Here is a 25,184-nt window from a genome sequence, read left to right as displayed (position 1 = left end):
ATCTGGCCTCTGATTTTGGGGCATGTGGTTATTTTAGGTTAGGCTAGAACAAAAGGAAAAATGTCTATTCATCTCTTCCTTTCCATCTAAACCCTGTTTCCTTCTCTGCTTAATCCCATGTCCTGTCATGAACTCTTGCCATGCATGGGGGGAAATGGGACCATTCTGAGTTGCTAGCATCAGGGCCCAGTGTCACTTGGGAGGAGAGGGAAAGGAGTGGAGTTCAGGACGTTGATTGCTCTAAGCTAGTAGTGTTGGGCGGTAGCAGTAGCTAATATCTGGTTGATGGAACTAGGGGCACCGTAGCTCTGACAAGGAAGTGTGAACATGGCCCAGCTTTGAGAATCCCCCTGGACGAAGCAGATCCTGCTTGTAATGTAGTTCAGGCAGATGAGTAAAGGTGTCCTCCTTGGCTTTCTTTCACTAATTCGCCTCCTTCCCCCTGCCATCCCAAATGTAGCTCCATGGGATGTACTTCTGTGAGGCTGGAGTGTATTGTATATGGCAGTCAGGTTTATCTTTGGCTTGAACTAGAAGGGGTGGGGTGGGGTGGAGCAGAAAAGGCTACCAGTACATTGAGTCCTGGGTAGCCTGGAATGCCGTTGCTTGTCTAGTGTTTGGTGATCACTGTTGAGGAAGCAAAGGCAGGGATAGGGGCCTGTCCATAACTCTTGCCTCCCCCAACCTCTCCCACATATTAGAGGCTCTTGCCTTAGTGGGTGGAAAATGCCACAGTGGCTCCCTAAAGCCGCTTGTTGTTCCTGAGTTAAAGGAGGGCGAGGGTGGGGTGTGTGTATTTCCTCACTCTCTGGGGAAGAGTAGCTGCCTCTGTTTTCGGGTTGGAGGAGGGGAATTGAATCCAATCCAGAGAAGTGGGTCAGCAGCAGCAAGAGGGATTTCCCCCCCTGCCTTTATATCACAGAGGATTGCTGTCCTGTCAATGGAGCTGATGTTTGACAGCCCAGATAATGCTTTTATATTGATGTAATTAGCAGGCCCTGGGGTTTGTTGTTTGTCTCAGGGGCACTGTGCTTTTCACTCTAAATCTCCTAAATGCAACAGTAGGGACTGGAGAGCTGCTCCCGGGGGACAGGAGCGTGTCTGCGGCCTTTCCAGCACCATTCAGGCTTTTGGAGGGTCAAGTCCATCGCCACTGAGACTTCCTGGTGGGTTTTTTATTGCCATGCATCCTGGGCATTTGGGAGGAGAACAGCATCTTGCCTCTTCTGGGACTGGCAGGCTGTTTCTGAAAAGCTTGAGATGATCACGTTTCACCTCTGAAATTTCAAGCTGAAAGTTGGACCTTTCTACCTACATTTCAAAGTAATGATGATCAACCCTGTGTATGGTCATTCCCATCCAAATGGATCCTGCAGCGCTTTGCTGATATTGTGTGGCTGTGACTTGTATACGTCAAGATATAAATTGCTTTGCTCACCATTGAAAGGCAGGCGATTCTGGGACAACACGTAACACCTGGTTAATGGTGCGCAGCAAAACTGCGTGAGCCTTTGGATGGGATGTGAGAAATACTGTATCCATGTGAAAATTCAGGCAGGCCAAACTGAATGGTCCAGGCTAGAATTGTGCCAGGACACTGGGATTAATTGTTCTCTTAAACTGCGGTGGAATCAGCAAAGACCACAAATGGTCAGGACCTCTGTTTTTGCTCCCTTTGTGAAAGAGCACCCCCTAATACCTGCCAATAACATAACTGACTGGTAGGGAAGAGTGCCACCTACTGAAACCCAGCCAGCACTTCCTGCAATACCTAGACATCTTGCATCTAAGGCCTGGTCTACACTGGGTGGGGGATCGATCTAAGATACGCAACTTCAGCTACAAGAATAGCATAGCTGAAGTCGACGTATCTTAGCTCGACTTAGAATCACTTACCTCACGTCCTCGCGGCGCGGGATCGATGGCTGCCACTCCCCCGTTGACTCCACTTCTACCTCTCGCTGTGGTGGAGTTCCGGAGTTGATGGCAGAGCGCTCAGGGATTGATTTTTAGATGCAATAAATCGATCCCCGATAGATCAATCACTACCTGCCGTTCCAGTAGACATACCCTAAGTATCAGCCCAGCCCAGTCCTGCTTAGCCTACTGAGAGCTGACAAGATCATAGCAGGCCTCACTACTTTGTTTTCAGCCACACTGTTCTCCTGCCTGCTGAAAATCTGTCCATCCTATAAAATAAGGGTTTACATGGAAGCTAAATCATTAAATGCTCTGCTAGGTGACATATTAACTAGCTTGTGTTTGTGCAGCGCTGTTAAGATATGAAGCCGTATTATTCAGCTTGAGGCAACTGGTTTTCTTGTGGTGGCAAGACCATTGCGCTGTGCTGTGCACTTCTCTCTCTGTCGTCTCTGTTTTCCTACCTCTGGAGAATTGAAATGGACAAGGATCTTGCTCTCAAGTTCTTGTCCATATCAGTCGCCCACCTGCTTGTAAGATCAGAGCAGAGAGGCAGAGCAGCAAGACTGTGACATACCCACGTGCAACCCCCTGCGCCCAAGCACAGTTAGGAGGTGCATATCTGCACACACGCTTTCAAAAGTGATGTGGAGCCCTCTATCCCGATGCCATCACTTATGCTGCATATTATCATCGGGCATCAATCTGAAAATGTCTCATTAACTGTGAGTTAGTGGCCATCTTCATGAGGAACAGAAATAAATAGTTTTGGAGCTTGAGTTGGAATGGCCTGTATATCTGGCTGTCTTATAAAAGATACACTGTAGGTTAGCCAGAAGATAGTGGGATTGCTTCAAGAATGACTGGATGACATTTTATGGCCTGTGCAAGAGTTCAGGCTAAGATTCATAGATTCTAGGACTGGAAAGGACCTCAAGAGGTCATCGAGTCAAGTCCCCTGCACTCATGTTCGCAATGGTCCCTTCCAGCCTTAATCTATGAACTTGTACTGGGCCTCAAAGTCTGGAGAAGTTTCTTGCCTGCTCAGCATCACTTTTAGCATGTCTCATAGACTGGTGGTTAGATGCTGTTAGCAGTACCTACATCCAGCCTTGAACTCATGCGGTGGGTCTGATTCTCCATTGCCTTAGCATCTGACATCCCATGTGCCTGCGCAAAGTATCCGCAAAACACTACGAAATAAAATTATCTGCTTGCCTGCGGTGATGGTTGCCCACTTTGCACAGATGTAACTGACAGCACAAGGTGGAAGGCAGGTGCAGAAACGTGCCTGTAATTTTAAAGATAAACTGTTGTAAAGTTTTGAGAGGTTTTTTTAACCTCCTCCCCCGTACGATTCACAAAGTATATACATAAAAGTATGTAGCCTTGTGATTTTAACTCTTATTCACTCCACAGACCCTGAGCTGCAGCTGTTCTACTGTCTCTGTGAGACACTGTGGCCACTCTGAAAAGTAGATTAAAAGAGCCAAACAATTACAAACAAGGGTTCTTCATGACTTTGTCACAGGGGTTATAATTTCTCATATGGTGTCTGAGCCCAAAGGAGACTGGGAACGGGGCTGGGATAGGAGGGTGGGTTTTATTAAAATCATTTGAGCTGGTTTAGAGATTTGAGAACATAAGGGAAATGCATCTTTTTTAAAATAGCTGTTTTTTGCAGTAGGATAACAAAAATTAACCTTTAAACTTCAAAGCTTAACAAGCGCATTTAACCTATTCAGAGGAATCTTTGTTCATACATTTCTAGTAGATGCAATTGCTAATGACACATTGGCCATGCAGAATAATTGTCTGTTACTGTATTTGAACACGCAGGCAGTGGGAGCATCCAGAGAGCCTGGTGGGCACGTACGGATCCCGGAGATCCTGCCCCTGTTGCTGATTGTAGGAAGCTGCCCAGAGTCCGTATTGTTAGGATCCTGCTGAGTTTTCTAGGTGTCAAAGAGCCCTCACTGAGCGAGTGGCAGCAGAAATGGTAACAGAACAATGAGGCGACAGCTCGTTCTGAACAGAGATCAAAAGTCTGTGTGTCACCCCTAACCACAATAGATAGGCTCCTGTTTCCAGGCAGGTTCAAACGCTGATGCTGTAAGAAGACCCAAAGCCTTCTGGGAGTTGTAGTTCTGAAGAATCCACAAGCATGGTGGGTGACTTAAAAATAAGGAGTGTATTGTATGCATTGGTGAGGTGCTCATCAGCATGGTATCTCAACAACTGTTTATTCATATTTGTTTTCCCTCCATTCACCGACTCTACAGCACTGTCAGCTGGTGCCGATCCTAGCAGATGGTAGCTGTCATTTAAGTAGCAGGCCAGATCCTCAGCTGGTGTATCTGACATGCATTGATTAAGGTGGCACTTTGCTGGCTTACACCAGCTGAGGATCTGGCCTATAGAGTGGAAACCAAGACCCAAGCCACTGGTTCACAATCCTTTTCTATTCTTATCATGGAGGGCAGGAGGGGTTCTGTCCTTTCTCTCCTCATCCTCCACATCCCTTTTCCCCAGTACAGTCTGCACCGCCTCCCCTTTTCCCTGTCTGTTTTCTGGCTTTCACCGCTTCACTCTTTGGTAATTCTCCCTCCGTGTATCAGAAGGCTCTGTGCTGCTGGGGCTGGGTTGCATGTGCTCTTGTGACCAAAGTGGTGTTGCAACAGCGGAGGAGAGAACCTTGGCCCAGTGGGATGATAGCCTGAGCTTTGCAGCCTTATAAACTGGGGCTGCCCAGGCAGTTGGCTGTGTCAGAGGCCATCTCCAGAACTGAGAGGCCAATCAAGTGCCTTTAAGGAGCCCCACGCTGCTTTGCCTGGAGTCACAAGCATATGTGATATTTCCAGCTTGGGGAGCAGGGCCCACCGGAGGGACAGCGATGAGAAGCGACAGGGGAAGATGGATCCAGGGTAATGCAGCTCTTAATGCTCCTTTTCTCTGCCCAAGGAGTGGAGGTGGGTGTGTTTGGGCCAGATTTGCGCCTTCGGGTTGGCTTGGCTGCTTTTTCTCTAGAGGTCTTCTTTCTTGGCCAGCCTCACATCCCAGTGAACTAGGAACATGGCTAACTTGGGCTTATTCTGCTCTTCCCTTGCAAGGATCCCTTGTCTTCAGGCCCCGTGTTGGGGGCAGACCATTTTCAGGGCCTGAAAGCTTTACTCTGGATGCTGTCAGCTTGTCAAAGAGGGGAAGCCTCCAAGATACCTGGAGCTTTGTAGCTAAGAACCAGGACCTTGAACTGGCTTTGGAATCAAATGAGGAGCTGTCAGACTGCAAGGGGTATAAGTGTGAGATGCTCTTACCAAGTCAGCCCGCTGCATGGACAGGGTGGAGTCTTCGTGTGGCCTTGGCATCCAGCTTCGGGTGAAGAGTTGGGGTGATTCAGCCTGAGTCACTGAGGCCAGCTTTGGGGTATAATCTCCTGGCCACTTACAGGCATCTCTCACTACAGCTGTCTGAGGAGCAGTGATGACCTGGAGGCTGTGCACTGCGTTCACAAAAGCTAGGCAGGTGCCCTTGAAGGGTGAGGTCAGCCCCCCCACGTGTTGCGTCTGGGTCAGTGACTTGGCTAGTTCCTGTCATACCCCCTTCTAGTCTACTGCTTGCACCCCGTGCCAGTGTGCCCCTTGGGCTGCTGCACAGACCCAGCTGTGTTGTCTCCTTGCAATGCATGCAGCAGCCTCTGTGATCACTTTCTGTTTGGTGTGAGTTGCAAACTCAACTCTTGTGTTGTGAGTCCGGTGCCTTATTGTCATACAACTTGTTTTCCAGAGTGAAACTCTTCTGTCTGTCACTGGCTGTGGCGGCTCCTACCTGTGAGAGAGAGGGAACTGAGATGGAGGAACTACTAGTGGAGTGATGCAGAGTGACTGCATGTCTAACCAGGCACCTGAGTGTGACATCTGCAGCAGGTGATCTCTGAGCTGCTCACTTAAAAGCACTCTGAGAATCTAGGGGGTTGGTCTTGGAGTAATTGTGGATTCCTTCCCCACCCACTTCACAGGGGTCAGCTGCTGGTCACCTCTTAGAGGGAGACCCTCGCTATAGTACAATGCCATTGCTTGTGTTCCGGTCTGAATAGCCACGCCCACTCCCTGAAAGCCTCCATGTTATTTTGAAGTCGTGCCTTTTAGGAAGTCATATATTCCCCATATGACTGTTTTCTTTGTTCATTGCTGCTGTGCTGGTTAAATGCTGCTAAGGCTTTGTCTAAACGCACCAGTTATACTGGTGTTGTAAAAGTGGCACAACTCCTGAAGGGTGGATACAATTACACCTGTATAAAAGTGGTTACCTTCCCTGTATAGCTATTCCCATTTGGGAAGGGGAATAAACTGCATTCGTATACAGCCGTTTTGTACTGGTATAACTGCATCCACACCAGGGATTGTACCCGTATACTTATTTCATTAAGAAATCACTAAGAACTGAAATAGTTACACCAATATAAAATCTGTGTACTGGTGTACAGTGGTGTAGACCAGACTCTTTTTGTACTTTATAAAGAGGGGGCTGGTGTGTGGGGGTGTGTGTGTACAGACACTTGAGCAGTTCTCAGTTATTCCGATGTCTTTCTTTTTTTGGTTTGTTTCTAATGCAAATACCGAATAACAACCTACTGCCTGTTAACTGTCATCCAACCTCTCCACCTGCTTGAGGCCAGTTCCGAAACACTGGCCCTCCAAAACTTAGGACAGTGAGTTGGAAATTAGGACACAGTAAATGACTAGTTCAGGGAAACTCCAAACCCTGTAATCCGGAGGAAGGGTTCTCAGTAACTTTAGCTGGCTAACTTAACTTCTCTAAGTCTTTCATTCCCTGTGTCTTGAAAGGAGGCTTGATAAAGCACCACAAAGGCTTAAGAGCGGCTCTGTAGAGGGTAGGGATGGAGTATGGATGCTGTGCGTAGCCCTTGTCTCTCACATTGCAGGATACGTTCTGTAGGTGAGGTATTGCTACCTAGCTACCACAGGATTTTCTATAGAACACCTCACATTGGCATCCAGATGTTTCCCAGATGAACTAGAACTAGATCTAGATCTGCATTGCCTAAGGGTTAGTGTCAGAGGGTGGGATGCCTACTTCTTCCTGCTCCAAGATCTGGCTCTTCCAGTCCCTGTCTGATGCATCCTCCTTCTGGTGACTGTGAAACTCCACATCTTATAGCAGCTCTTGGCCATGTTCTGTGTTGATGGGCCAGCCCTTCATCCACTTATCTCTGTGGCTTAGCTGGCATGCAATTAACATACACTCCCTTTATCCTGTGGAATATCTTGAGTTTTGTACAGTGCCATGGAGTGCAATGTGCTTTAAAACCTTCACTGAAATACAAACCATACCTGGGATCACTCTACTCACCATGGGGTGGCCTATTAGATGGGTTAGAGGAGGGGTGGGGAAATAGATGATGCTGTATAAAATGTAGCTAAGATTTGCTCATCTCATTGATAGGGGTGATCCTCGACTTGGGAATTCACTTCCCCCACTGACTGTCAGGGCACAGAGAAAGGCCTGGTTCTTTATTCTTTCTTTATTCTGTTCTTTCACATAGTTTTCCAGTGAGTTTTTAGTTGACTTAGTTCATGGTTATTTCCAAACATCATGGCATTAAATGACCGTAAGAGCAGTCAGTTCAGAGAGGGCACATAGTTTGTAAATGGCAATAAATACAGATGCTCTCTCTTCATTTTAGCATCACTTTCATCTGGCTTTGCCTCGTTATTGCTCTAACTGCTCGCCTGTTGGTGCTGCCGTACGGAAAGATGGCGTCAGAAGCAGTCATCGCTCTGGATCACAGAGATCCGATAGAGTGGATGGAGTGAGGAGACAGTGCCTCGTTCTTACTCATGTTTATCTCTAGCTGTGAATGTCCAATAACAACAATCCTACCCTGCACAGGCTGGCACAGCCTCAGACGGGAGGATCAGCCCTTGACCAATCAACACCCAACTGTAGCAGGAAAGAGAAACTGTTTGTTTTCTGGCTGTGGGGGAAATTCAGAGTTAGGATAAACCTGTCTAAAAACAGAGGAAACTTGTGTGTGCATCATCCAAGAAGTGTTACCCTGGTGAGAGTCTCGCATGCTTTCCTTCCATGGAATCTTCTTGTTAGACTCTGATGCCTATTAAATATATAGCACATTTGTTTCACACAACTTAAAGCTTCCTGCTTATAATGCAACTGTTCTCAGTAGGCAGACTGTAAAGGTGAGACAAACCGTTGAGCGGACCGAGATGATAAAGGGTGTATTGCAAGGATTATAAGCACAGAAGGGGAAAGGTTCTGAAAATTTAGACCTGCTCTTAAATGCTTGCAGAGATCGGATGCTGTGGCCTGGCTTGTCTTTCTCCTCCTCCCCCCACCACGAGGCACCTGTTTAAACTACTGCAGTGTTGCTAAAGAGACCAGCAATGCCAGTTCACATGCTATTGTTAACTCTGTGCTTAAAATCTATCCACAATTGGCTAATAAACTGGAAAATATGAGCAGCCCTATTGCACCTCATTGAAGTAATTTTAATTGGCTTAGTAGAGCACTGGGCTTCCATAGTGTTTGTTTTTTGAAATTTGTGTACACTTAGCCCTGCTTAATCGCAGTTGGCTTGCAATCTCGGTGCTTATTCAGATAAAATGAACTTCCTGCTCATAAATCAATGACAGAAATGGGTGCTGAGATTAGTTGCCACTTAAAAGGACACAGTCAGTCACTTTTTTGTAGCTTTTAATTAGGATTTTGATTTCCCTTTCAAATCTGTATAATCCCGTCTGAAGTTCGTTAGGCATGATGGATTTACTGTACCTGATCAGACAGTTGCTGTCTAGCCCTGGTGTCCTGCTTCCAGCTGTAGTCACTACTTGACTTTTCTTCTGTCTACAGCATGGTGAAGTGGAAACTTCTTTGACTTTAGCAGCAACGAGTTTATGCCATGAAGCTGGCTTGAAACTGCTGTTCCTATTGCTTGTGACCTTTTTGTGTGTGTCATACTCTGATTCCACTCTCTCTGTGTGAATGTATGAGGAAGTGGTATTCAGTGGAGCTCAAGCCAGCCTGGCTCTTGACTTGCATCCCCGCCCCCCCCCACCACCAAGGTAGTCCAGAAACAAATCCCCACGATCCCAGGTTACAGGGAGTTCAGATGTGGAACTGAGAGATGTGGCTTTATTTGGTGGCATGTGTGTAGCTCCTATGATGTTAAAGGGATGGTTTTAAGTATGTGGCTCTGATAATTGCCATTCAGTGACACCACATTTGATGTACTCTGTAAAAAGGATCTTTCCTGGTAACAGGGACCTGGGCACTCTCTTCTTGGCACATCACCACCAGTAATAGATTCTGCAGGGCAGATTTTACCCTCCTTTTCAGCTCTCTACAAGAGGTACTTATCTGCCTCCCATTACTGTATTATCTGAGCACCTCAAAATCTTTACGTATTTATCCTTGCCCTGCCTCCCAGGGATGTTGCAGTTCTGTTGTCATCCTTTCTGTGCCTTAGTTCCCCCTCCAAGTGGCTTGCCAGGAGCACACAGGAAGTTTGTGGCAGAGCACGGAATTGAACTTTGGTCTCTGAAGTCCCAGGCTGGTATCCTAGACATGGGGCCATCCTGTCTCACAACCCTACTGATGTCCCAGAGGTTGTACGGGCTGTGAGGGGGTTTGCAGAGCTTTGTAACTGATCAGAAACTACCAACAGCATTGTTTACTGATGCACAGTGATCTGGAGTCCATCCTTTCCCTAGCTGTGCTGACTCTGCAGAGTTAACAGGAGGAAAGGGCAGTGAAAATGTTTTTTGTCACCAAGGCAACAGTTACACACAGGGCCGCTGACTGTACAAGGAAGTGTCAATTTCTACCTGGCCACTTTTCAGTTGAACTGCCCTTAAGCTGATGCAGTTGCCAGCAGGGAAGCCCACGGGGCCACCTGTTGTACCACAGGACCATTCAGACTGGTGGCTGCATGCTGTCATGACCATGGAGTCTCAGGGCCTTATTTCAGCCTCAAAATATAGGGAGGAGAGGGTTTTGTTGCTTAAACACTTTCCTGCCATGCTGTTTGCTTTCCCAGTCCAGCAGCTGTGACTCCCTAAAGGCATCTGAGGATGGAAAGGAACGTAGTTGTTTCCTCCCCCCACCACAGTGTAGCTTCTTATTGAAGTCCTATCCACATCCTCTGGAAAGCACACCCGCTTCGCACCCATATGGCATCTTTCTGCCCTGGCCCAATGGAGCTGAACGCCTACTTATTTAATTTACATTTCCCCCTTCCCATCACTCCCCTACACACACAATAGACACTGATACACACATACATCACATGCCTCTGTAACATCCCCTTGATCGCTGTGTGTGACCCTCTCCTTACCTCTATGATCCTCTTATGTTAACACACATGCCACTGTGTTACTCTTACAGTCATACAACCCCGCTTACACATACCCCTGTAGCTATACACACATCACTGGATGACTCCATTACACAAACACTCTTGTGTAGCTATACACAGCCCATCACACACACTGCTGTGACCCCCTTACATGCACATCCCCAGTAGCTGTGCACTCCCTTACACCCTTCACTCTGACCCCCCTTCCACACACACACACACCCTGTAACTATACGCACATCAGTGTGTGACCTCCCCTTTCAGCATACCCATGAAACAGTGCAGTGGCATGGGGCCCCCAAGAACCGGGGGCCCCCCAAAATGGAGGACAAGTATCTGACAACCTGTCCTCAAGTCCCAGCCAATGGCGCAGGCAGGCTGCCTGCATGCTGTGGCTGCTGGCCCCACGCTGCTCCCAGAACTGGCCAGCTTCTGGCATGCAGGCAGCCTGCCTCAGCCCTGCTGCACCTTATTTTACTAGGAGAGCGGTGAAGCTCTGGAATGGGTTACCTAGGGAGGTGGTGGAATCTCCTTCCTTAGAAGTTTTTCAGGTCCGGCTTGACAAAGCCTTGGCTGGGATGATTTAGTTGGGGTTGGTCCTGCTTTGAGCAGGGGATTGGATTAGATGACCTCCTGAGGTCTCTTCCAACTCTAATATTCTATGTCTCTGTGCACCCCTGGTGGGGAGGAGGCGGTGGCTCCATGCGCTGCCCCGGCCCCAGGCAGCGCATGGAGACTCACTGCCTCTCTCCCCCCAAGGGTTGCGCAGAGATGTGCCAGCAGCAGGGCTCAGGCAGCTCCCTGCCCACTCTGCTTCCCTTCCTCCCTCTGTGTCACTTTGTTCCTGGAGGCGGCCGGCATGTCCTTGCGGCCCCGGGATGTGCGTGTGTGTTTCTCCATGCGCTGCCCCCTCCCCTTCCCGAGTGCTGACTCTGCAGCTCCCATTGGCTGGGAACTGCGGCCAATGGCAGCTGCAGGGGTAATGCCTATGGGCAGTGGCATGTTGAGACCCCCTGTCTAGGAGCCGCTGCCAGAGGGCTGTGTCGGTTGCTTTGGGAGCCATGTCACCCGAGGTAAGCGCTGCCCCCCAAACCCCTGCCCCAGCCCAGAGCCTGAACCTCACACCCCCTCCCACACTCCACCCTCCAACCCAGAGCCTGCCCCCTGCACCCCCACCTGCACCGCTGCCCCAATCAAGGTACCTCACTTTATTTTATTTCCCATTACTTCTAATAGAGGAGGAGGATGAAGGGGGGGAAAAAATGAAAAATGAGGGGGAGGGGAGAGAATGTTCTTTCTTGGCTGGGTCCTGAGGGGGGACCCTGAAATAAAGCTGAGTGTAGAGTTCCACTAACTCTAAATCTGCCCCTGAGCGCACCCCCAGTAGCTGTACACATCTTTACACCCATCACTGTGTGACTCCCCTTGCAGCACACCCCCGGTAACTGTGCACTCCCTTACACCCCTCACTGTGTGACATTCAATCATGCAGGCCTGAAATACACCCCCTCGACGCCCCCCGCACTGCGCTTTGTTTCCAGGGTGGTGTGCAGCTGGCCCTGGGGCCAGCCCGACACTCTCCTGTTTCCTGCTGCCGGGAGCGAGTGTCCGGTGCTGTACACTGCTCTTCCTGGGAGAGGAGTAGACGGCCGGGGGATCTCTCGTGCGGGGCGAGGTGGCCGGGCAATTTCAGCTGCCATCCCCGAGACTCCACCTCCCTCCGCCGACATACAGTTTGGGGGGAAGAGAATGCACACCCTGTGGCCCTGCGGGCTCAGAGCAGCTGCAGCTTAAAGGCAGGTGAGTGGAGCCACCCCACCCAGGCTGAGCAGCGGTGGAGCGAGCGAGGCGGGGGTCAGTGCGGACCGCACCAGCTGTTGCATTGCCCCGGGTGCGCTGTCTCCCTAGCAGAGCCACTCTTCGCTGCAAGCCCCGGAGCCCTACCAGCTGCCCACTGGTAGCTCTGGAGCCCGCTTCGCTTTCCTTCCCCCGAGCCACTGTGTGAGTGAGAAGCGGAGCCTCATGCACGGCTTGTCTGGATCTCCTTCGCAGCGGCGTGACCCCGGAGCGGGCACTGCTGCAGTGATCCCGCAGCCTGCTGCTCTGCTCTGCTCTGGGAGGCTGCTGCTGGTGGCTTTGGGGAGGGATGTGTGAGGGGGTGGTGGTGATAGATGGATGATGGGGTAATTTACTTCCAAAAATCAAATCCAGTTTGTTTTGAAAACAGTATTTCTGGAGCAATTAACTGCACCACTCCAAACCCAGTAATTACTGCACTTTAAAACCCTCAAAGAAAACACATAGTTAGGTGCTTAACTATTCATTTCTACTAGCTAACCCCCTCCCATCTGTTCTTCCTTGTGTTGCCCCTGTGTGAGAGGCAAATTAGATCAATACAAGCAGTGCCTTCTTCGCTCGGAGGAGAAATCTGCTGTCCCCCAGCTCCAGCTGTCCAGGAACTTCCTAACTAGGGAGTGGGAGCCCGTGTTTGTTTGTTCTCCCCTCTACCTCTGTGAAGTTTTCTGTGCTTGCCATATCACTTGCTAAATGTATTTAACACACATTATTTACCTGCCTGTGTGCCCTCTCCACCCTCAGAGTTTTACAAATCACTGAATGCAAGACCCTAAATAATAATACTTAGCATTTATATTGCACTTTTCACAGTGCTGCAAAGAATTAATTAATCCCGGGTAAATACCCATGTGAAGTAACATGTAATTATTAGAACTTGCATTCATTTTTTTTAAAACACCACTTATTTTTCTGAAGGGCAAACGGTGGGTTGGATTATTAAGCCATTCCCTGACCACCACTGTTCTAGGCATGGAAGCAGGCATGAATTCTGCATAAAGTTGAAATGAGGAGGCATCCAACGCTGACACTGTGATCCTGTTCTTGCTTGTTTGCAAACTGGATTTTAATAACGGGGGGCTCCTGTTGGTTAAAGGGAGGGCCATTCTTAGTGCTGAGGGGTCCAGCCCAAGATGAGGGATTTAATGCTTTGCCCAAAGCAATCCGATTTCACAGTGCTGACAGAAAAGTAGCCCAAATAGAGTTGGAGACAGCTACAGCTTAGCTAGGTTATCCTGCCCCTATTTATAGATTCCTTCCTTCACCCAACTCCACCCACCACAGAGGTTTACTGAGTAGTATTAAACCAGGATTCCATCATCTCTGTTTCCCAAAATACATTTGCATTCAGGGTGGCTGATCCGACTTCCTGTAACAGACCTGGAGGGACATGGGAGAAGGAATGGGACAGGGCAGCAGTAATATGCTGGATGTCAGCTGCTTGTATCATTGCTAACTTGTCTTCCACCTAGCAGAGTCTGAGAGTTAAAACTTGCATGTCCCTGAGGCTTTTTCTTCTAGAAGGGGGAAGAGGAGTGGCTTTGGCCTTTTCAACTTGGGTGAGTTGCTGAGGAAATGGTTTCAAAGGAGACTGTTGAGTTGCTTTATCTGGTTGTGCAACTCTTTGCTCGGAAAGATTTTTAACATTAGATTTCCTTCCCATGCTTTGCTTGTGTTTTAATTTGGTGAATCGTTAGTATCTGCATTTTTCTGATCTCGATTTTACTCTTGCCTGTTAAAATTTTAATCCTGGAGGGGGAAAAAAGTTTCAGCCTACCAGCCCTATAGGTCATTTGCCAAACACTTCTCAGTCCCTTAAGCTGTTTGGCCAACGTGTCTGCTGGAACATATAGGAGAGTGGCACTGTTGAAGTTATCAAAGGCTGAGGCAGAAGGTTAAGGCTTTTTATAGATGCAAAACAGACCATGTCTCAAATCTGACCTACCTTTTATAATAAACTTAGGAGAAATGTCCTTTGGATGTTAAGTATCTATCTATCTTTTTTTTTTTTTTTTTTTTTTTTTAATTCCACCTTTCCCCCTTCTAGCAGGGAAAATATAACTTCTTACAACTTAAGTACTCAGATGGCAGGAAAAGACAAGGGACTGTTTTTGCCAGTCCCCCGATAATCAATGAGTTCCTCGTGTTGGCTCTGTGATGGTGGCATCGTACCAGATGCACAGAATCTATGCTGGCCGATTAGGGAGACAAAATCAAGGAAAGGCAAAGAAATAATTATTCTTGGACTTTTTTTTTTTTAACTGATCATTACAGACCATAGAGAATAAAGAAGAAACCATTTAAAAGGTAGTTAATAATGTCCATTTAATAACTAATATATTTAGTTTTGGTGCTAAGCTCCTAGCAAAACTGCACCTGTTGCAAGAGCTCTGGTGTTCTGAGGGTTTGCTATCCACCGAGACCTTTCTTGATCCCCTGAAACAATCCCAGAAATGAAAAACTGTATTTTACAGTCTTTGTTTCAGTCTTTTATTGTACTAAGCAGCTTCTTCATGAAGGTCTTCCTACAATTCATTCGTCTCTGCAAATCCTGGTGCGTAATTGAATAAGCTCTACTGTGAAATTTTTTCCCCTCCTTGTTTCTTCTTTTTTTTTTTACTCTGATAAATGTTCCCTTGATCCTTTTCCTTCTTACACAAATCCTGTGTGTGTGTGTGTGTGTGTGTGTGTGTGAAATATAATATTTGAAGACCAAAGGAAAGGAAATATTCCTGTACTTCTGGTTTGTGGAAGTTTGATGCAGTAAATTGTGAAAATTGGAAGAACAAGAAAGAATAAGGGCTTCCCTTTTTGGTGGTGTTGAATGTTTGTTAGAAATCTAGTCCACCTGAAAAGGTGTAGACGTTTCACTTTTCATTCCATTTGCAAAATGGTTGTGGAAAATTTACCAGCCAAGGCACAAAATCTGCCTGTCATTCCTTTTACTAGGATGATGTTGAAAAAAAAAAGGAATGAAACGTTATTCCTTTTAAAAACCAATCCCCCTCCCGCCCCAAAAGCTTCCTTGACCTAGACCAGGGGTTCTCAAACTGCGGGGGTCAGGACCCTAAGGGCGTCACGAGGCTATTACATGGGGGCGGGGGTCACAAGCTGTCAGCCTCCACCCCAAACCCCGCTTTGCCACCAGCATTTATAATGGTGTTCAAATTAAAAACACATTTTAATATATTTATAAGGGAGAGTTGCACTCAGAGGCTTGCTGTGTGAAAGGGGTCACCAGTACAAAAGTTTAAGAACCACTGCCCTAGACAAACAGACAAGTCCTACTTTTCAGGGTTGACTTAATTGGCTCGTCAGATTTTTAGAGTTTGAGGCCTTCAGAAAACCCTTTCTGTGTTAGTCGTTCCCAAGTGCTAGTGCTTCAGGCATTGTAATTGAGACTCTACAGTTTATCCTTAGACTCCTTTATCTTAATGACAATCCTCTGTGCTTGGCTCTGCTGGGTCATCTTCCACCAACTGCGCTTCCTGGTGGCTTGGGAAGAGTTGACTAGGCGGCAACAGGCATTGCCAATCACACCCAAGGTCTTAGGTTGGTAAACTGGTACAGCTGTCCCCCGAAGTTAGGGAGCTAGGGGTCTATGGTATTTAACCAGAGGAAGCCTTTGTGAAACCACCCTGGGTCTCCCACCTCCAGACTGGGATGGACTGGCCTGTTAAAACAAAACCTTCCCATCCTCTGGTAAACTCTGGAACTGTCTCTTGTTCAGAGAGTACATTAGCAGGTTTTGGGAACCCCAGTGGTGGTGATCTGTATCATACCTTGTTTCTTTCTCTTCTTTTCCTTTCCCTTTTTTTCCCCCTTCTTTTGAGCAGAACCGACCTCCCTTTCTACAGTGTTGGGATCTTTACGCCAGTCCATGCCGCAGCATCTCACCCCTTTCCACTGGCTCGGACCTAACCTAGGATAAATCTTGGCGTAATCTGGGTAGGGGGGAACCATGGGGAGCTCTGCCTCATCGCTGGCCGCAGAGACGGAGTCGGACCATGGCTTCACTAGCCCACCCTACCCGGGGCACCCGGTTGCAAGCTGGTATAGGAGTAGCCACAGTGGCCCTGTTTGGGAAAGTGCCCTTATAACACGGCAGCATCAGCACTTACAGCACCGGGCACGAAGGTAAGAAAGAGGGAAAGGAGCCTGATCACATACCTCTCAGCTGTGCCCTGAACCCAGGACAGTACGTTTTGGGGCTAAATTACCTTCTGTCCTGCTTGGCCATAGTCAGCTGTACTGAGGCCAGATCTTGGTCCAGTTGAAATCTGGGGTCAAATTCCTATTGACATCAGTAGGGCCAGGCTGTGTCCTTTTAAAGAGCAGCTGATGTCTCAAGGAAAACCTTCCGCGTGTCTATCCCAAATTTCCCAGCTCCGTTTAATAGCAGAGCTGCCTTCATGAGAATGGGCTCTTGATTCCTTTAAGCTCTGGCCCTGGTCCCGCTGCTTATGGCCCCTCTTCTTTCTTGTGACCTCCCAATTGGTTGCTATAGAAGTGATGACAGTATCACAAATGGAGGGTTATGACTCCAGGTTGGTGGGGATAAACAGCAAGAGTCTATGAACTCCTAAGAGCGAAATATGGTGTTTTCATGCTAATGCCCTTGGCAAGAAATAAAAAGAGGAAAATAAAAATCACACGCCAAAAACCAAACAGGCCTCAGAGACAATTACCTCCAAGGGGAACTTGTCCCGCATCATCAATCCCCCCTTCTCCGGTGAGATCTGCAGATCAAACTGCAGCTGAAGCACTATACGTCCCACTATCTTTTCTCCCTGCGAGCTGCTCGCAATTAAGATTTTTCCTGCTATTAGGTGGCTGGTGTCCTATATTTAGTCTCTTGCAGGTTGAGAGGTATGTTGAAAGCATCTAACAGTGTGCTGCCCGGGGGGCCTTGGCTATAAAGGCCGCTCTGTTTTGCGCTAATAAGAATTGAGCCTCTGGTTAATGCTTGCTTTTTATAGCTTCTCGGCTTGTAGGGTGACTGTACCTGCCTGAGTCTGTATAGAGACTGTGGGAGTAGCAGCTTGCTTCCAAGCGTCTCTGAGCTGTTATGGCTTCACTCGAAAGTGTTTGCTGTGATGACTGTTTGTGTATATCGTGTACCTGTCTTTTGCCCACTTCTGTAAATCCCAGTGAGTTTTTTTTGCCCTGCTTCATGGCATCTGGGTCTAGCTGGCACAGACATGGGGAGACCCTGGGGCAAACAATTTCATGCTGTGCTCCTTTGCAGCTCCGCCTTGGGTTTCCTGTAAAGCCGCAACTGTGTAATTTAATCAGTTGTTACATTTGCTCTCGGTCATGTGACCAGATTCCCAGCAATGCTCCAGAGGGCTTTAAAAAGGCTATGTCATGTAGTTTGTGCCATTCTAGCTGTGCCACCAGCCTCTGGGGCTGGCCCCTTGTTAATGAGTATAGATCTCAAGTGTGTACCTTCTATGTCTGTGCAACAGTTGTTCTCCTCCCAGTTTAAAGCTTGCTTCTCATCTAGGGTGATCAGACAGCAAATGTGAAAAATCGGGACGGGGGGGGCGGGGGGCGGTAATAGGAGCCTGTATAAGAAAAAGACCCAAAAATCAGGACTGTCCCTATAAAATCAGGACATCTGGTCACCCTATTCTCATCTGTACTGCATATCAGGGTTCTGAAACTGAATTTCCAAACCTCCCACCGGGGAGAGAAACAATGGCTTCCTCCTCTGGATGAAACGTCTGAGCAGCATACGCTGGAGAGGCAGGAGCCAGGGTCTGCAGTGCTGAGCCAGTCAGCTGCTCGTGGGCCAGCGTGATACCAAAAGGCAATGTGTGCTACTCTTGTAGAAGATCTGACTGATCTAATGCAGTGCAGCATTTGGTTCAGATTTTAGAGGACTTGAGAACCTGTGTGGTGAGGTGATGCACTGTGGGATACTGGAGCATGGATGTAAATTTCCTAACTGGTGAGCCTCCATGGTGGAAAAGGTGTGATGGATGTGGTGTTCAAGAGGAGGAGCAACTGGTTTCTGAGCACATAAAGCTGGTGCCTTGTTAGGGGAGCTGTATGAAAGCTGTGTGTTTCCCGCTAGAGCAGGAGTACAGAAATAACACCCCTCTCCCCCAAGTAGACTGTAGCTCTAGTAGGCAGGACGATTTGCAGTTGTGATTCACCAAAGAGTTCTTATGTGGGAAGAATTTGTTTTTAGGCAGCAGTTCCAGAGCTAGATTCAGAAGCCCCAATGAAATTAGACAGTCTTTCACTCCATATATCGAAGTGCCCACAGTTCCCACCCTGAGGCCTGTGGAACAACAATATTCAGCAAAGACAACTAATCTGTATCCAGAGCAGGGTGGATGAGTATGCGCTTCTGAAAAAAATAAATAAATAAAACAAATCCGAGCAGAGCGCGGCATCTGCTCTTGCCTTTGAATGTCCTGTCCCCTGGAGCCCAGCAGAGCAGGAAGGAAGTACAGTACTGCACAGTCAATCTGAGACTGGAGTGAAGTTCTCGGATTGACTTAACTTTGCCTGCTGATTTCCTGCCTGGGTACAGCCAGCTTCTGAGCTAATAATGCATTGGTCTGTGTAGTCCAGTGCAGAGCAAAGGACTCTAGCCAGCTTGCGTATTCTGAATGAACACTGATCTGTTTACTCAAAGAAAATTGCTTGGTAGGTTGTGAGTAGAGTGTGGGGGGGAGCAGAGACTTGGAGTGTGGTGGGGAGGGAGGAAAAGGTGCCTTCCCTTTTTAGGGGTTTATAGGCTGGAATAAGGCAGGCAATGTGTTTAAAGATACTGCAGACTTGGTAGGCCTCATGTTTGGCATTTGGTAGCTCTTATGTTCAGGACGGAAGGACCTGGGGGAAAGAAAGGGGTGGCCAGTGGTTAGGGTGCTGGCTTAGAATGTGGGAGAAGACTCTGCTCTGCATAAATTTCCTGTGTGATTGACAAATCAGTTAGCCTCTCTGGGCCTCAGTTCCCCATCATGGAGAGGGGATAACAGCACTGCCCTGCCTCCCTGGGAGTTGTGAGGCTGTGTATTGCTAAAGCTGAGAGTGACCAGATGTCCCTATTTTTATAGGGAAAGTCCTGATTTTTCAGTCTTTTTCTTATATAGGCTCCTATTACCCCCCCCCCACCCCTTTCCTGATTTTTCACATTTGCTGTCTGGTCACCCTACTAAAGCTAGTGAGGTGCTGTGGTGCTGGGAGCTACCTAAATGCCTTCTATAGAGTGGGAACCCCTGGGTTTTGGGGTTATTGTTCTGTTGTTGAAATATCTGATTAGCCTGGAGTCGCCTTTGCTTGTGATTTCATCACATCTTTGAAGCTAAATGGAGTCAGGCCGAGTCAGTCCTTGGATGAGAGCTTTCTATGGACCATTTAGGTCAGAGGTGAGCAAACTACGGCCCGCGGGTCGCATCTGGCCCACGGGACTGTCCTGCCTGGCCCTTGAGTTCCCAGCAGGGGAGGCTAGCCCCCAGTCCCTTCCCTGCTGTCCCTCCTCCCCTTCCCCGCAGCCTCAGCTCACCATGCTGCCAATGCTCTGGATGGCTGGGCTGCAAGCTCCTGCATGGCAATGTGGCTGCTAGTCCTGCCGCTTTGAGCGGCATGGAAAGGGGTCAGGGGACAGGGAGCGAGGAGTTGGCTAAGGGGTAGGGGATTCTGGGGGGCAGTCAGGGGATGGGGAGCAGGGGGTGGCTGGATGGGGTGGAAGTTCAGGGAGGGGGACATCAGGGGACGGGGAACGGCAGGGTTGGATAGGCATGGGAATCCCAGGAGGCCTGTTGGGGCGGGGTTGTGGATAGGGGTCAGGGCAGTCCGGGGACAGGGAGCAGGAGAGGTTGGATGGTGGTAGGGTCCTGGGGGGATGGTTATGGGCGGGAGGTCCCGAGAGGGGGCAGTCAGAGGACAAGGTGGGAGGGGGCTTGGATGAGTTGGAGGTTCTGTGAGGAGCAATAAGGGGACGGGAAGTGGGAGGGGGCAGAGGCCAGGCTGTTTGGGGAGGCACAGCCTTCCCTACCTGGCCCTCCGTACAGTTTTGGAATCCCGATATGGCCCTCAAGCCAAAAAGTTTGCCCACCTCTGATTTAGGTGTTGGTGGCTCGTTAGGGTGCACTGTTCCATCGGTATTCAACTAAGGTTGGTGTTAGAGGGCTCTGAGCTGTCTTTGCAGTGAGACTTGAAAGAGGTTGTGGTTGCTTGTCATGAATTCTCATGGCATTTTTCACAAGCAAAGAGAGGTAAAAAAAATTCATGCCCAATTCAGTCATGAGTAATTGCATTCTGCCTCTCTGAATTCCCCCCTGTAACTGCAGACTGATATGGTACCTTCTGTACTAATCTGTTGTGTTGCCATGCGCTGCTAAATAGCTGCTGCGTTATATTCCAGAGAGGACTGCATTTTAGTGGTTTACCAGTGGCTCCTGTGTGTAGACACCTTGTGAAGCAGTTTGGATGGAATTTGCTGTGAAAATGCATTTAATTTAACACTGAAAGTTTTTTTTGTCACCTGTGTTGCCAATCTTCCTCTTCTGAGGAAGGTTGTGGTGAGACAACTCCCAGCTGAATCTGGGTTTTTCTGGTTTTCTTGACTGCAGCCAGTTTTGTTCCAGCCCATAGCCCCATGGTCTCTGTGAAAAGCTGGAGCTGAATTCTGCAGCACAGTCTCTTGACTTTTCCAGCACTGTAGAAATTCTCAAAATTCTGCTGCAGCATCAAATACATTTTAAAAAGGCTTTTATTAAATTAAATATTGCTGGGCTCCAATCACCGTAGGGAATGGAACATGACTTCTGCTGAATTTTTGGCTCAAAAGACATTAGTCATCAGAGCACCCTTGCAAGGGAGGTGGTATTCTTTCCATTTTACAGATGGGGAAACTGAGGCACGAGAGTAGGGGTGGTGGGAGAAAGTGATTTGTCCACAGACTGGGTCTGCCAAAGCCAGGATTAAAATACAGGAGCACTCCTGCGCTTTGTCCACTAGACAACACCACCCCTCCTTATGGCCAGTGATCATGCAGTCTGCTCGGCAAGGGGATGGCTTTGCTGTTAGTAGCTGGCTGAGAACCAGCAACCTCTGCTCCTACCAGCAGTGGTCTGGGCAATGCTGCCACCTACAGCCACAAGCTGCTTTGGGGTTCTCTCCAGTCGTGCAGAGATCAGCATGGCCATCACCAAATCTGGAGCAGCCACAGCGGCCTGGCTAGCATTGGACAATTGGCTCTCCTGGGTGGGATTCTGCAGGCTCTGTGCTTTTGCCCTTGCTGCCCAGCATGCCTACAAGGCCATTGGGAGTGTTAACAAGTGGTGAAGGATGGCTGTAAACTCTCCTGATTTCTTAATTTGCACATGGTGCCGTTAGCTGATTATTGATCTCAGAGGTGTTCTGCATATAAACCGGGGGAAGGCAGCCAAATCTCTGGTCCCCTCCCATCCTCTGGTGTCCCAGCACATCTCCATGCACCAGGTTCCCAGGTGGTTTTATTTAGGGAGATTAGCAGAACTGATATTTGTCATTATCGAAGCAGGTGGGCTGCTCCTGCACATATGTGTCATCCGAGGTGGAGGCTTGGGGGCTTGAACTTTACAGATATAAATGGCTTTACCCTGAAAGGGTGCTGGGAGGATTGGCTGGTCACACTATTCACACTTTACATTTGAGGCAGAGTGGGGAAGTGACTTGCTTAAAGTCACGGTAAAGAGTTAGTGGCAGAGTCTGCATCAGTCTTATGAGTTTCCTCGCTTCCAGCCTGTTTGCTCAGACCTTGGGCCATGTCTCTGTGTAGGTAAAAATGATACGATTGCTAGTTTGGGACAGTTTCTCCAGGTCTTGTGTAAATAAGTTTATATGGGAAATTTGGCTCTAACTGGTGTTTTTGTAGGGGAATTTTTGTATGGAGTTCTGAGGATCCCTCAGTCTCTCCAGCAGCCCAGTTAATTCTGGCCCAACTCAAACACAGCTGACTACCTCATTCCCAGAGGCCACAACTGCCTACTGGGTGGCTCATGTTTTTGTGCGCTCCCTCACCTCAATTATACACCGAGCAGGGTTAGATGTACCAGGAACTTATTATTATTTCCCCTCTGCTCTTTACCCTCTAAACTCCCCTCTTTTCATCTCATTCTCTGAGCCATTTAATTTGAACGGCACAAACCAGGGACTGTGCTCTGAGATGGGAGGTTCAGTTAGGGATGTCAGGGGTATATTCCCAGAGCGTCTGGATATGAGTGGAGCCACTTCTGTGCAGCGCCAGCCAGCCAAAACTGGCTTCTGTGTATGGGGATTCTGGAATTGGCAAACTGCTTCCAGGTCTCTCAGACTGGGCTCAAAGAGGCCCCGGCTAAGGTGCGGTTAGAGAAGACCTGGCTCTGGTTTGACTCATGATATGTCTGATTGCAGCAGAATATGCTGCTTGTTTCCATGTGTGGAGCAGAGAAGAGAGACCTTGTCTCCCAACCCATAATGGTACAGGCCTGGCCTGTGTGTCTTGGGGTGCGCTTCCTGCTCATGCTAGACATGGGTCCAGGATTCCCTTGGTCTCCCCTTCTTCTCTGCTTCCCTCTGGGCTGTCATCTGACTGGGATCCCTCTGTAATGTCAATACTGGGACCCGCAGCAGCGGGTGCTATGGTAGCACTGAAGTGGGCATGTCTGGCTTAGCTCTGTGCGCATTGCTGTTATTCCCTCTGGGAATCACCATGGTGTTGAACTTTAGCTGGGACTTGGTGGAGTAAGACTGTTGCTCGTTGCCACGGATACCATCTGCCTGGGAATGCTGGGTTGTAACTCTCTGTGTGCCAGGTCTCTCTGAAACACATGATGCTCAGGGTGATATCCTGGCTTCCTTGCGACCCCCCCCCCCCCCAGCTGCTCCTGAGACATTCCCAGCCTTTCAGTAGCACCTGTATGTTTAGCACACAGGCAGCTCGACCTGGGCACTGGTGTGCAAAGCCTCTCGGTTGTTTAAATTGTTGCTATTTTTAACACGTTGCTCTGGAGCTGTGGAGAGCTCAGAGGACATACTTGTGAGGAGGGGCAGGATTGTGGAGTCCATGCATGTGCACCTTAGTGCTGGAGACTAGTGGTGTCGTGGTATCTCTGAAGACTGATGCGCTCAGTTTGCCCACAAACAGGTAGCAGCAGTTGCACCACCAGGACAAGCTTCCCCCTTGTGCTGCTCTTGCAATAAGCCTGGGACAAAAAAGGAGTCTGGTGTCTCTGGCCCATGCAGGCCCTGGCTTCGCTATTGATGGTGCGGTGAATTCTGGGAGGGCGGATGCTTGTTCACTGGGGCCTGGCCTGAGCCACATGCAGATCACTTATCAGCCCTCCAGTGGTGATGGAGTTTGGGCCCTACCAACCTAGGCTGTATTCCAAGCCAGGACCTAGAAGTGAAAGGCTCCATATCCTCTTTCCAGGGCAATGGAAGGATTTTATAAATTTTCTTTCCTGTGGCCCTCCCCAGGAATCTGCGTGTGGACTCAGAACTTGCATGACAAGGGCCAGCCCTGTGTGAAATCTAATGGCTGCATTTAGAGCCTGTGGATTGGATTTCGAATGCAAATACTGAGACCTTTTGCCTGGGCTGTGACAGCACAGAGCTGTGCTATAGTGCAGCAGAGAAAGCACAGCTGGCCTATGTTTTAAATAGTGTTAATGTCAAGATGCTCACCATTGGCATAGCAAGACACCAGTGGCCTTGCGACTTTCTCTGGGTTCTTGCTGCACCCATCGCTGTGATATCTGAGCATTCTGATACTCCCCAGGTGCATGTGCACACAGATCTGTGGCTGTCTCCCAGTCTGCAAGGGCCTTGATGGTTTTGCTTTACAGAAGCAGGTTAGCGTTTTGCTGTGATTACACTCAGGTCCATGGTCCTGACCTCATGATCCCAGAGCTGTGGGCTGGTTGCCAAGGAAGCAGTCGTGTGTGTAAAGGCTGCTCCCATGTCCCTCATGCCACTGGAACTGCTTGCTGTACCCCCTAGGGGAAGGATCTGGAGATGGGTTTGGAGCATTCTGGATGCATTTCTCCTCACTGATGCCTGGACAAAAGTCCTTGGGGGTAGGGAAGGGAGAGGGGATTGGCGGGAGGGGGCAGGGCAAGCACTGTAAAAAGAGAGCTCCGTTGAGTCTCCCCTGGACAGCTCTATCAGCTTCACTGCAAACTCCTCTGCTGCCTGAAAGGAAACAGGTTTGGGGTGAAAGTGTGGACCAGCGTTTCAGGGCAGATCATCCCAAAGGAGCTCAGGGGCTGCCGAGAGGCATTGTGCACAACTGCCTCCCAGAGGTAACTATGGAATTAATATGCTGGCAGCAGGAAGGGGGAACCTGCTGAGCTCCCAGGCATGGCTCATCCACTTCAAGGAAGGCAAAGGTAGGAAGATTCCCCAGGGGTCATGCTAAGGGCTGGGGAAATGAGCCAATACTGCACCTGCGGAGTGCTGGGGAACTTCTGCCCCTCTGAGAAACTGGCTGTGTTAACCCCAGCAGCCAAGGGTAAGGGTGACTGGGCTTTGAGGTGACAGCTGATGACAGTAGGGGTCAGGCAGGAAGCTTGGATTGTTGGGTGGTTGTTTTTGTTTTGCTTTGAAGCATCAGGTATGGGTTGTTGCAGGAGGCAGGATGCTGGATTTGAGTGTGATCTGCTCTGACACCACCTACGCCAGGCCTGCGCAACTTGTAAAGCGGCGAGGGCCATATTACTCCAAAGAAAACAGCTGAGGGCCGAACCCCACTGGCCCCGCCAAACCCTCCCCCTAGTGCCGCCAAGCTCCCCCAAAACACAACACCCCCCAGCGCCACCCAGCCCCCCAAAATGCTCCCCCCCCCCCAGCACCGGCCACCCTATGGAAACAAACCTTCCTTCCCCAGCGCTGCCCCACTGAAACAGCGGCACCGAAACAGCTGAGGGCCGAACCCCACTGGCCCCGCCAAACCCTCCCCCTAGTGCCGCCAAGCTCCCCCAAAACACAACACCCCCCAGCGCCACCCAGCCCCCCAAAATACTTCCCCCACCCCAGCACC

The 25,184-nt window shown here is 49.1% G+C and overlaps 1 protein-coding gene across 5 annotated transcripts in view; it reads left to right on the top strand.

The window, feature by feature from the left end:
* Window positions 1-25,184, top strand: part of CAPN15 (calpain 15) — an 88,373-nt gene that overhangs the window by 3,926 nt on the left and 59,263 nt on the right. The window contains exons 1-2 of one of the 5 annotated variants that reach the window (XM_075069370.1): window positions 5,001-5,295; window positions 5,704-5,843. The exons of 1 other annotated variant lie outside the window; for it this stretch is intronic. In XM_075069370.1, coding sequence (XP_074925471.1) covers window positions 5,791-5,843 — 53 coding nt within the window. In that variant the 5' untranslated portion in view covers window positions 5,001-5,295; window positions 5,704-5,790. Of the gene's footprint in view, window positions 1-5,000; window positions 5,296-5,703; window positions 5,844-14,191; window positions 16,304-25,184 lie in introns of those variants that run through there. 3 more of the 5 variants (XM_032799344.2, XM_032799342.2, XM_032799343.2) reach the window with 3 other exon arrangements.

This window comes from Chelonoidis abingdonii, chromosome 9 (assembly GCF_003597395.2).
Source record: "Chelonoidis abingdonii isolate Lonesome George chromosome 9, CheloAbing_2.0, whole genome shotgun sequence".
Classification (NCBI taxonomy): Eukaryota; Metazoa; Chordata; order Testudines; family Testudinidae; genus Chelonoidis; species Chelonoidis abingdonii.
The sequence above is the reverse complement of the archived record's forward strand: the minus strand, read 5'-3'. Positions and strand labels throughout refer to the sequence as shown.